Source organism: Aptenodytes forsteri, unplaced genomic scaffold (assembly GCF_000699145.1).
Source record: "Aptenodytes forsteri isolate BGI_AS27 unplaced genomic scaffold, ASM69914v1 Scaffold287, whole genome shotgun sequence".
NCBI lineage: Eukaryota > Metazoa > Chordata > Aves > Sphenisciformes > Spheniscidae > Aptenodytes > Aptenodytes forsteri.
In genome coordinates this window covers 2,786,355-2,798,989 of record NW_008794854.1, presented here as the reverse complement: position 1 = coordinate 2,798,989, position 12,635 = coordinate 2,786,355, and the positions used below count along the sequence as shown (strand labels likewise).

The 12,635-nt window shown below is 40.4% G+C and overlaps 1 protein-coding gene across 1 annotated transcript in view; it reads left to right on the top strand.

Annotated features, from left to right (window-relative positions):
• The window catches only part of EPHA3 (EPH receptor A3), a 220,310-nt gene extending 212,756 nt beyond the window's left edge, over positions 1 to 7,554 (top strand). The window contains exons 15-16 of the mRNA XM_009274576.1: positions 5,567 to 5,722; positions 7,190 to 7,554. Coding sequence (XP_009272851.1) covers positions 5,567 to 5,722; positions 7,190 to 7,295 — 262 coding nt within the window. The 3' untranslated portion in view covers positions 7,296 to 7,554. The remainder of the gene's footprint in view (positions 1 to 5,566; positions 5,723 to 7,189) is intronic.
• Positions 7,555 to 12,635: the final 5,081 nt, after the last annotated feature.

Genomic DNA, 12,635 nt, shown 5'->3' with positions numbered 1-12,635 from the left:
GCGGTGTGGTGTGTTGTGTTGGGTTTGGGGGGGGGGGGGGGGGGGGGGGGGGAGAAAGTAAATTGAGGAGCATTGATACACCCAGGCATAATTTATTACCCCCCACCAGGATGCTGAAAAGGTATAAGCCCCTTGAAAAGCATGTTCTGAAGGGCAGCTGGGTTTTGGGGGGGGGGGGGGAGAAAGTAAATTGAGGAGCATTGATACACCCAGGCATATGATTTATTACCCCACCAGGATGCTGAAAAGGTATAAGCCCCTTGAAAAGCATGTTCTGAAGGGCAGCTAAAGGAGTAGGGAAGACTGGAGGACTGACCTATGGGGCAGTTGAAATTTTATTTGCTCATTATCGTAAAGGAAGATGTGGTAAGTTTTTTGCCAACAGACAACATGGAGCTAGAAAATAAGAAGTCCAGGATGACATTTAGAGAGTGGTATAATTTTGCAGCAGGCCATCAGACTCGCCTGCATTCTTTTCCCTGTTGGTTATTTGTATTACCCCTCTTCATTTCTCCAGCTCTCTTTTGACTTCAGAGAGTAGTCACAACCTGCTTATTCTGAGTGTGCAAGCGTGATATGAAGCCCCTTGGAAAAAGCAAATGTGCCACCCTAAGAGGTGAATTGTATTTTAGGGACTAAGTTACAAATTTTGCTAAGGGTACCTTAAAAATGGGCATGAAGAGGTGGAATGCCAAAGATTCTTATCTTTAAGGCCCAGGCATAATCAAGTAAACACAATGACTCTACTTCTCCTTGGTATGTCACTTATTTACTAGTCTTCTGTTGATACACATGTATACTTACAATTCTGTTTGCTGTAGAAGGTAAAACTAAAATTTGTTTTCTATGCTAGCTGTTGTTTTTTGGTTTATTTTTCTCTTGAAATAGGAGATATCCTTCTTGTTAGATCTGAATTCTGTGCTTCAGCTTCCCATAATCGTAAAGCACATAGGATTTGTGTTCAAACCAGGCCTGGCTCCCTCCTAGGGAGCAATTTCACTTTACAAAATCAGCTTATAATTACCTAAAATTTGCCACAGGAATTTACTTTATGTTTTTTAAATGCTTTCCCCCTTAAAAGAAACTGACTGTGGAAGGGGAAGTCCAGATTTAAAAACTGAAGGTTGGTTGTGTTGTTTGGAGGAAGGCATAGAGAGGCTACTGCAATATGAAGTCCGGGATCGTGTGTGCCCAACTTCTCTGTGTATTTGCAGAATACCACCCTTCATGCAGAAGTGGCAGGACATTTTCCTTTTATTTGTCTCAGCTCCTGGATTTTACAAGTTAATGTATCCCTTTCTCTCCAGGCAGCAGCCAACCAGAGACAAGATTTCCATGCCATATTGGGAAGGGTTCTAATGATGTTTTCTGTGGTCTTTGTCATTACTATATGGTGCAGCAAAACTTTCCCTGTGTTGTGACAAAAAGCTGTGCTAATGATAACAAACTATAGTTCTCCCTGCTACTGCAGATGACTCGAAGTTTAATTCCAACTGTTAACGTAATGGGCACATCCAGAGAAAGCTTTCAGCAACAGAGCATTTTGTAACTGGCATCTCGCTGTTAAATTTGTCTCTCTAACCTGAGTCTTGCTGATTTTTTTCAGGGTACCACATGTCAGTAAGTAGAACTCCGTAGATAGACACACAGTCAGGATGAACAGGATAGAAAGTCTTTCCATGACTGTTGAAAGATAACACGATGGGGTATATCATAGTTGGTCAAAGCAACAAAACAAAGAGACTTCAAAAAAAAAAAGAGGGGAGAGAAGAAAAGAAAAGACAGAGGGAAATGTTCTCTTTCACTTCCCCTGAGCAAACATGTAATTTCCATGATTTCTTTTTAATGACTCTCTTCTGAAGCTAGTAGGTACTGATTTATGAAAAGCTGTAAAAGATCAGGTGGAACCCTGCAGGACGTCGTTTACAGCTGCACGGATTGCAACCATCTAATTTGTCTAGTAAAGTGTGAGCTCATGGTGCACATCACCCAGACCATAAATTTCATGTTCAGACCTTCTGTCTAGGGGCTGGGTCAGGGGGAGAAAAACTGCCGATGTGTGCAGATGCTCTGAAAGCCCAGCTTTCCCTTGGTGCATGCGAGGAGACATCACAGACTCTTCACAGTGAGACAAATTCCTGTTCATTGATAAACTGTCCAGATGTCCTCTCTGAGGAGGAAAGTAACTAATTTTTGTTTGGAATCCTACAAGGAGAAAAATGATACTTTACAGTGCTGGTTATTCTGAGGTCACTTGCATTAAAATTAGGTCATATTTTTTGTCCTGATGATACTTTGACCCAAGTAATAAACATAAAAGCTCTTTTGGGCCACTCTAATTCCTAATCCTAGAGACCTGTTCTATTTCAACTAGTTTATACTTCTTTTTTTTTCATTAGTGATTCTTGAGTCAGGCCTTGTTTTATTAGATTTAAGTTGAAAAGACACATTAGGCTGGAAAAAAAAAAATCTCCATGCTTTATCACTAAGAACACTTCATAAATACTCTTAATAAATGTCTTGGGATTCCAGATGCTATACCCAGAAAACTATAAATAAAAAGCATTGGCTCTTCGTGGGACAAACAGTAGTCAGGGAGATGCAGGCTGTACAGCTACTGAATAAAAATGTTTTGGGCCTGGTTATCTAACCTGAGCCTTTAACTGGAGGGCGTTTAAAGCTGTATATCACGTAGGTGCCTTAGATCTGGTTTTAGCATGAGAACAGTAACCTGAAGCGTGCTGTACCTTCTGTCCTCAGCTCCGTCTTTGTGTCGGTGCAGCCATGCTGTGCTTTCCCTTCTTTACTGTTTTTGGGGCAGAGCAGGTTTCTGGTGTCTTCTGTCATTTTCCTTTCTGTCTACAGCTGTTCCCAGGATGTGAGGTCCATAGTTGATGCCAGTGATCACGATCATTTGCAACAGCTCCTTGTCCTGGCTGGGCTCCGAAGGGAAGGTAGTCAGGTGAAAGGTGCCTGATCAGGAGCATCGCTGCTCTGAGACCTCATGAAAATTTATGGTGAATCTACAGCAATGTTATGTTCATTTGTAGTTTTGAAGTTAAGATATTTCAAGCATCTAATGAGCTCTTTAATTATGGCCTGCAATCCTAGAAGGGAAGAAGATATTAAAATAACTTCCTGAGCCTGAAAGAAATCAGCTGATTGATAACAATCGGCAAAACATCAGAAGTAAAAGGCGCTGTTTAACGTGTAGGAAATACCAAGAGTTATTGTTTAGCAAAGCTATGTTGTTCTTTTCTTCAAAGGTAAAAGGTAAAAGTCTCGGTATAACTGATGTGGTATCTCCTGATTCCAGTGTAAGTCAGATGTACTGCAAGGGTATGCTATTGCAGTGCTGCTGATCTTGATGAAACTTAATAGACTTGTGGTGGGATTGAGAAGTTTTGTTTGGATTTTCTAGGCTGCTTATTCACTGGTATTTAGACACTTTGTTCTCTTTGGTGCCTTTACAATGTCTCCCTTTATGTTTTTTCCAGTGCTCAGAGACGGCTTGGGTTTGGGGTGAAGAGGGTGTTTTACAATCCAGATCAGTTCTCCAGTACCAGTAACTGTCACCTACCCGTTACCCTGCGTAGTCACTGCCTTTAAATTAGTGTTAGTCTAACCACCTCTCATTTTCACTTCTTTCCAGTGACAAAAGTCACTTCAGATGGATTCAGCTGTAGTAGTCAGACTCCTGTGCAGGTGATGTTTCACTAGAGCCACGGGGAAAAAGAATTATGGGGCAGAAAAATAGACTGTAAAGTTGCAGTGCTAACTGCTTTGAACATCCTCCGGTTCAGTCTCCTGTGCTCATGAGTAGCACCATCGTAGTAGCACAGCTTAAGCACATGCTTAGCTTTAAGCCTGAGATTGATACCCATAAGGTACTTTACTTAAAATGGAGCATGTATGTTTCTGAATGGGAGCTAAAAAGCTGTCCAGTATGGACATATGTTTGTCAGCGGAGGGAAAAATGCAGAAATAGAGTTGATGTCTCTAATAACATCTGACTAGTCGAGGAAGTCATTATGGTGCTAATTAGCACTGAGAGAGAAAGGTAACTAGAATTAGTAAGATGTCTTGTCAATAGAAAGAAATTACTGATCGTATTGCTATTCAGGGGCTTCTCACACCTCTTAGAACAAATAGCAAGTCGGTGAGGAGGAACAGCTGAGAACAGGCTCACCTCTCTGAGAGCTGGGTGTCTTCTCCAAGCTGTTTGCCTGGAAGACCTGTTTCAGAGAGGACAAACCCCCTGCCTGGAAATGCGTGTGTGTCTCCGTGGACTGCAGCAACAGTTCAGAAAACTAGCTCGACCTATTTGTGGTATTTTTAGATGGCTAAAATGAGGTGTGGTAGAGCCTGACTCTAGTGACTTCATGGGGAAGGGCTGGCATTTATTTTTAGTCTTGATGTGCTCAAATAAGAAGTTACAGTATGCTCACAAGACCATGAAAACAAGAGTATTTGTACCAGACAACTGAATTTCTGTATCAATATGGGAGCAGCCATTTTTGCCGTTTGCAATATGCAAAGTGCGGGGTCAGCTGCAATATATTCCTTCTTGATAAAAAATTATACATTTAATCGTTATTTTGAGAAGGATATTTTTTTCTCAATAGTTTATAGGTAGACTTATGCAGATGGAAAAAGATTTAAATGGGCAAAGAAGCGTGGACATATGTTTTGTTTGATTCATTGTGTTGGTTTTGTTTGTTTCTTAGTGGTTTCTTCGTTGTTTTCTAAGTAGAGAACTTGGATGCAAATCATGTCAGTTCAGCATCCTTCATGAGCACCAAGTTAATTTCAAAGGCAGGAGATGATTCAGTTCTCACTTCTAAATTCTTTGTGTGATATCCTTATGGAAGTTTCAGTCTTAGAGTGAGCATCAATTTTAAACTGGACATGGCAATTGCATTTTACATTTGGCTAAGTGTATTTAATAACAAATTTCCTCATTTCTGCCTCTGTGCACTGCAGAATGCAAGTCTCGTGCGGTTGCATTTGTCTCACAAATTGACTTAACATTTGATTTTTAGACTTGATACAATTTTTTTTTTTAAAGCCACTAGTGTCTCATTATTTGTGCTTCCAACTTAGTAGCAGCATTTAGGATTTGTCAGTGGGCTGCAATACTCTGAACATTTAATACGTGTAAATTCTACCAACGCGCTCAACTTGGAGTCTAGAGTGTGCATCGTTTGTGTGTTGTTTGGGACTAGGTGGCTCGCATAAATACAATCTAAATTAGGCTCGTCTTTGCTAACGCTTCACACATTAAATTGTAAGGTAACAATACACTTCATGAATTGGTGACGCTTCAGTGATTTAAATGTGGGCATGAGAAGCTGGCGCTCTTAAGCAAGATGATTACGCAGCGTTTGTCAGAGCTGCCAGCATGAGTACATGTGGTGGCCTCAGCAGCAGATAACTTCCACAGACGAACAGAAAAGCCACGTCTAGCCTGGAAGCTCCTGCCGATGCCAGTGCTAAGTTTAGACACACAATAAATCCATACGTATACCTGCCTCCCTAACTTTCATCACATTCTTTTTTATTTCAGGCCATCAAATCTTCTCCTGGACCAAAGTAACATTGACATTTCAGCCTTCCGCACGACAGGTGATTGGCTCAATGGTTTTCGGACAGGACAGTGCAAAGAAATTTTCACGGGTGTGGAGTACAGTTCCTGTGATACAATAGCCAAGATTTCTACAGAGTAAGTTTGAATTGACTACAGCTCTTCATCATTGGTTGTTGCTGGAGGTACAAGTTTAAACATAAGCATAAGAGTAGCGTTTTTATACGGAGTTTCCAGTTTTTAGCTAACATAGTCTTACATTTAAAAAGACAAATGTAAATTATTGTTGTAGTTGCAATACACATGCAGGAAACCTAGCTGCTCTGGTGATTGTGTGAAGGCCACGGTCCCACAGCTTTTTCTCACTGTTGCCAAAGAAATTCCCAATTCCTTCTGATACAGTAGCACCGTGCATCATCTGGTACACCAGCATCACTTTATTTCGCTCACAGTTTAGGAGTTTCTGTGTTGATTCTTTATATTCTGCCTTTTATATAGGGGTTTCCCCACAGCTGGCACACGTGTGCCAATCTTTTCCTTTATTGCCCATCCCGTATTCCATCAAACCAGGTGAGACAGAGCAAGCACTATGTAGCTGCTTTCCTCCTACATGGTAATAATTATTCAGGGGATGAACTCCCTGCTGCCTCTAGTTTTGACATTTAAACATGCTAAACTTGTAAGTTTACAAGTTGCAAGTTTATTACATTTAAAGGCAATCTGTCTTTGTTCTTGTGATAAGGAAGAGTAGGGTAATGTTCTCTCTGCACCTGAAAAGGCATCAAGTACAGTTATGAACTTGCTGTCAAAGGAAATCTTGACTCCCTGTTGGGCTAGCTGGATACACAACAAGTTATGAAGAAGTAAGCAGCAGCTGCAGTATCGACAATTAAACACATCAATGACGTTAATTAGTGCATTATTGCAACTATAAAAAGGCTGCTAATGGCTTTTTGTAACAATTACCCTTTGGGGACAGTGCAGAAATCCTCTGCAGGAATGCCCAATTTCCTGTGAGCCTGTGTTAGCCCTTCGCAAGTGTTAAACCACATTTGTGTCGCACAAGGATCAAAGAGACAAGACGGTCTGGAGAAACGAGAGGTGACAAACAGGGTAGAAGCTGGAAGCTTGGCCATGTAGCCATTAATCTCATTGCTGATACCAGAGTTAAGACGACCATTTGGAGGGCTCAGCACATAACAGCGAGATGTCAGCACCGCTCAGGGAAAGCGATCAGGCTGATAGGGGGATGGAGGCGGTAGAGAGGCTCAAGATCGCAGCTGGCCCAGAAGTGAACCCCTTGCCCCTAAGTCCCAGTGCGTGTATCACTGGAGAATGCTGTTTCATTGTCGTGTCTTCCAGGCAAGCAAACACAACAAGGCTAAATGAGTTTTTACTCTTTTTTGCGGCCTCCTGCTGTTTTCATACAATGGCTCTCAGTATTTTTCATACCAGGGTTTGTGTTTCAGCAGTATTGCCATACCTGGAGGCTCCTCCGATGCAGCGATACAAGACGAGCGAGTTGATTTCTGTTTGCTCACATCAGCCCTAGGAAACACAGAGACAGTATGCTCACTCACCCGGTGCATCTTCTCTTTTTTCCAGTGACATGAAGAAAGTCGGCGTTACAGTTGTGGGGCCTCAAAAGAAGATTGTTAGCAGTATCAAAGCTCTAGAAACTCATACAAAGAACAGCCCTGTTCCTGTGTAAGGTACCAAAATGATGTTGCTCAGGAGAGAAAAAAAGAGAAAAGTTGCATCACAGGGCAAAAGTGATGGCTGATAAACGGCAGAATTTAAAGGAGTTCTTTGCAACAGCTTTGGAAACATAATGGTTGAAATTTCAAACCCACTAAGACACTCAAATATTGAGTATAAATGCCTTAAAAATAGGAGTGAACTTGTTTTCTATCTGTTAATCCTATAGGGTGGGTGCTCTTGACTGACTGTTAATGCAGATAGTAGATTTCAAAAGAAAAAAATATGTAAAAAATCCTTCCAAGTAAAAAACAGTGATACTAAAATCTAGAGCCATTTGAATATTAAGTGACTGAATAACACAAAAAAACCATGGACGTAAAAGCTGTGTATTTTCTATACAGCAATCAAGAGCAAAGAAAGACTTGCAGTATTTTTATACAGAAGAGATCTGTAACAGGTATTTTATTTCTTTAAAAGCAAGGAAAATAGAGGACTATACCTCACTACTTGTCTGGCCATATTTACTATAATGTCATTGTAACATGCTATTTCAACTTCAGAAAGGAACACAGAAATAAAGTTTGTAGTGACTTTGAGTTAGTTGACAAAAGATTTTTGCCATTATGTTAGCTTCCCTAATTGTGTTCATTTAAATAGAAACAAGTCTTAATTTTTAAAAGACTTATTTATTTCCTTTTTTTTTTTCATTATTGTTTATATTTATGCTTAAATACCTTAACCTGGCTGTATTATTGCCAAGTGCCAAATGTTATGAAAACTTCACTGGTTCAACCTGAGAAATTGTCTGAGGGTTAATTACTAGATTATTTTATACTCATAACATCATATATGAAATACAGAAGGAAAGAAAGATGGTCTTTTTTCCAGCTCTGACGCTAGACAAAGCATCTGGACTTCTTGAGATTCCTTCCATTTGCTGTGAGTGGTATTTTAACCCTGGCTTGAGTTCTGGCAGAGTTGTGTGCATATCGATCTCTAGATCAGTATCTGGCCCGGTCAGGTACATACATCTCATTTACTTCTCAAAGGCCTCCTTCCCTGTCAAAATAAGGACCCCTGTTCTCGGGTGGTGTTCAGGTGGCAAGTTTGCCTAGCAAATATTAGAAGGAGTCAGGGTTGCGTCCTGCATTAACTGAGGATGCTTTTTGAGTTCCCTGGGGAGTGGTCCATTTCTCGCTTCCATCTGGCAGGCTCTGCTCCTGACGCTGGGAGCTGGGAGGTGTACTCCCATGTGGGCAGCCGCTGGTAGTTACGCTGAGGTGGTGACTTGCAGCCAAGGATAAGTGGATAGTTTAAAAGGATGACTTAAGCTTGTGAAGTGGGATTTTGGTGTGTAATTTTACCTAAATCTGAGCTAGAAGACATCTGTCCAGGCGCTGCCATCCTGCAGGAGCCTTGCTTTATGGCACAGGTTCCTTAGGCACCTGTTACTTGAAAGAAAGCAGAAAGGAGCCGATCTTTAGGAGAGCATTCACATTTCCCAGTGGAAAAAGGAGCCTGGAAGGTGGGATTCGAGAGTCCTCCCGCATCTTCAGCATCTTCCCAATAGCGGACTCTTAAGCTGCTGCTCCAGAGCACGTCGGTCCCGGTTCTGAGCAGACACGACCCTTCACTCTGAAAATTAGTGGTCTAAATCGCAGTGTGAGGCACTTCTGCTACGTACAGACGAGCTTCGTAATGCTCTAGATGTGATGCCAGGCATGCAGACGTCAGGCTTTGGGCACTAGTGGAAACCACTCTGATTCCCAACTTGCCATGCTGGAATCTAAACCTGATTCTGATGAGTAACAGTGAGTCCCTGAAAGTCCAAGACTGTGTGAGAGGCAGACGACTATATGGCACGCCGCGTTCCGCTGTGCGTGCAAAAGCAGGTAACTAGTTGTGCTTTCTTTGTTGTATTGGTTTGGTTTTTGAAGCTCCTTGTAGCATAGGGCACAAAAGTAAAGGAAGAATCGGTTCCTAGGATTTGTGTGGCTGAATCAGCTTTTAAATTGTTCTTCATGGGTCCAGGATTTATAAAATGTAGACACACAACGTTTATCACACATTGCTAAACAGAAGCAGAATTAGAGACTTTTTAATGAGTGCTGGCAGTGAGTATGCTGTAAAGGACTGGGTTTGAAACACACTCACAGGATAATAATTAGCAATATTTTCTGAAAGAAAAATGAATGGGGTTTGAAGTAAGTTGAAATAAAAAATGAAAAATGGAAGAAAATGAAAATAAAGCACTTAAGATGTAAAGAACACTTCTCCTCTGCCACAATCTATCGCGAAATGCAGCATGCTGAATAGAAAAGCTGTATTTTCCATTGCTTAGTTCATTCAGAATCTTTCTTTTCTTCAGTTTGAGATTGCTCTAAATCAGACATTGTTAGTGAATTTAAGTCACCAAAATCCATTTGCTTACATTGTCTGTGTGAGTACAGCTTTTTATAACACATTCCTCGTGACGTTTCTCTTCAGCTTCATTCTGCCACTGGAGAGTGGGGGAGAGGGGGCTGGGGTCAGGGGAAGACGTTTGTGAAATGCTTCTGAAAACACAGAACCAGTTCTTAGAGTTTCAGATGATGACTGAAAACTTTGCGCCAACCACCCTCAATTTTCTCTCAGTATCTTGTCACATTCCTTGCCCGCTGTTTAAGCATGCTCAGCGTTTCAATCTCAATTTCATTGATGCTTGGGAAAAAAGAAACTCAATTTTGCTTTTCTTTGCTATTAGGAGTAGAGAGTTTTAAAATACGTTTAGTTTTCTCTCCCTGTCAAAAGTTGATTTGTACTGTAAGTGGCCTCTGTTGCAAGCATCCTATACTCCCTGTCCCCGTGTACATATGTATACATAGCAGTGTACAATTCTTCATTGTGGAGTAGAGATACTAGAATTCGCGTGGCCATCTTCCTGTACAGGACTTGCATCGGTTATCGACATCAAGCAAAATGCAACTACCCATAAAATGACATGCCGTACTATTGGTTTTGTATCTTTAAATATAGTTTCCATTTTATTTATTTCTGTTAACATATCTAGTTTTGTGCTGTTACTTAGCATCCAATAAGCAATGTATAGATGTGATTTGATCGGCAATATGTATTTACGTTAACTTGTATTTCAAAGCATTACTTACTCATTTAGATTATATATTGTGCAATTGTAGATGGCCTCTTACTAATGTAAAATGATTTGTAGTGGAAACATTTATATTTTTATAATAAACATAATGAAAGTATTTTTTACATACTGGAATACTGAGGTGATTGCTTGGAGGACAAAGTAAATGTATTTGATTAGAAAAGTGTGATAAAATTGTAATTAAATATGGATAAATTCTGAGTGTTAAAGCATGGGTTCAGAGTGAAAGCTTGATATTACCTATACTATCTATTAAAAGGAACAAGGAGTGCAGGTTTTAACTAGATAGACCAGCATTTGTGCTAAACTGACTTGTATCAGTCAAAGACTTTACTTTCTCCATGGATATGGGAAAACATCGTCTACTACAGCCTGCCTACGGGATATTCAAAAAGCTGTCATTTATTTTAGTTGTGTCAAGTATTTCCAAACTTTTGCTTTTTTTCCTCCCTTGCCAGTGGACCTCTTTTCATCTTATTACTATGTTGAATCCAGTAAAAGATGTACTTTTCAACAAAATAAAAAAGCCCACCGCTTACTGTAATTTAACCCCACGATCATTTCTTGCCTCTGAGTATCTGTATTAGATAATATTTTGCTCCTGTTTTGTCATGTCCCTGCCAAGTTGTTTCTGTAGACTTCACTGAAGTACAGTGTCTTTGAAAAGGCCAACATACAATTCAACTTTGCATCTCAGGAATTATCTTCATAGAAAGACAGGAATGGTTTGAATGTTCACCAGTAACTTGAGGAGTGAAGTTACAGGATCTTTCTGTACCATAAGTGATTTTGCATGCTTTTGTATATTACTGTGCTTACTGGTGCAAAACAATGAATGATATACCTGTCCTGGACTCTGTAAGTTGATAAACTTTATGGACGTGGATGTGGCATACTTTTTTTTTTTGGCATTTTGTCTTGGTATCTTCAATAGAAAGGGGAATCACCCAAAAGAACTACCTAGAATTGGACTTAACTTTAAATGACAACAGCTGGACTGAAATCCAGTTTTTCTTCCTAACACCAGTATGCCTCACGCTGTGCTGCAGTGGGTACCTATGGTGTCGCTTTCACTTCTAATGAGTGGGTTTCAATGCTATACTTGAACGGCAGGGAAGCAGCTCTTTTGGTCTAATCTATGCAGTATGCAAACTATTTACGTTGCAAATAGGTTTCACTTCAGCAATTGTGTTACGCTGACTTGCGTCTATCCCTTTAGCCTTACTGGTACGTTGTATTTGCTTTTTATCTCAAAGGGCACAGTGGATTATTAATGCTTTTATAACTGTTGCATTCGTTGTAAAACGGTATTAATACTCGCAGCCGGTTCTGGAACGGCAGTAGGATGCATTTACATGAAGAGCAGCAGAACAAGCAAATGCCTTGCAGCCCACCACCATGTCTCAGCTCAAATCTGGAGGGATAAACTGCTGATAATCTGTTCCACAAATTCGGATATGCCTCTTTTTTTTAGTAATGTCCAAATGACATTTTTCCACTTTGCATTCCTCCTTAAGGGTGACACCCAGAGCTAGATACCTATACCAGTAAAAGCCTAAGCGGTGCTGAGTGGAATCAGACAATGACTTCTGCAGTCTCACGTATGCCACTCCTGTGTTAATTCCGACAAATATCCATATTATTGACTTCCCTTCATTTTCTGAGCCACTGTAACTCCTCAGATCCTTTCCAAACTATCACTGCCTGGGCAGTAGTTCCCCATTTACATGTGTGACTCAGTTCCTTTTTCAGTCCTGAGTCCAATTCTTTGTGTAGTTCTTAATGAATTTTACTTTCCTAATTTAAAAATATTTCTCCTAGAACTATTTCTCTCAGCCTTGATTCATTCACACGTATAAACATGCACATGCTCATCACCCAGCTTACTAACGCAAATGGTGAACAGCACGAAGGACAGCCTTCTCGTGGCTTCTTTGTTACGCTTTTCAGGTGGCCAGAGAGACTCTGATAAATGAAGAGTACTCAGTACGCAAGATTTTTCAGCTCACTCTGCTTTCACATGACAATGATTTCATAATAGCCCATATTTCCCCAGTTAGCTCATAAGAAAATCATGTGGGACAGCACCAGAAGTCTTACTAAAGACAATATAAATCACATCTTCTACTTTTTAGATTATCCTGTCACAGAAATAAATTAGATGAATTTGACATGATTTGTTTATTCTTGACAAATCTT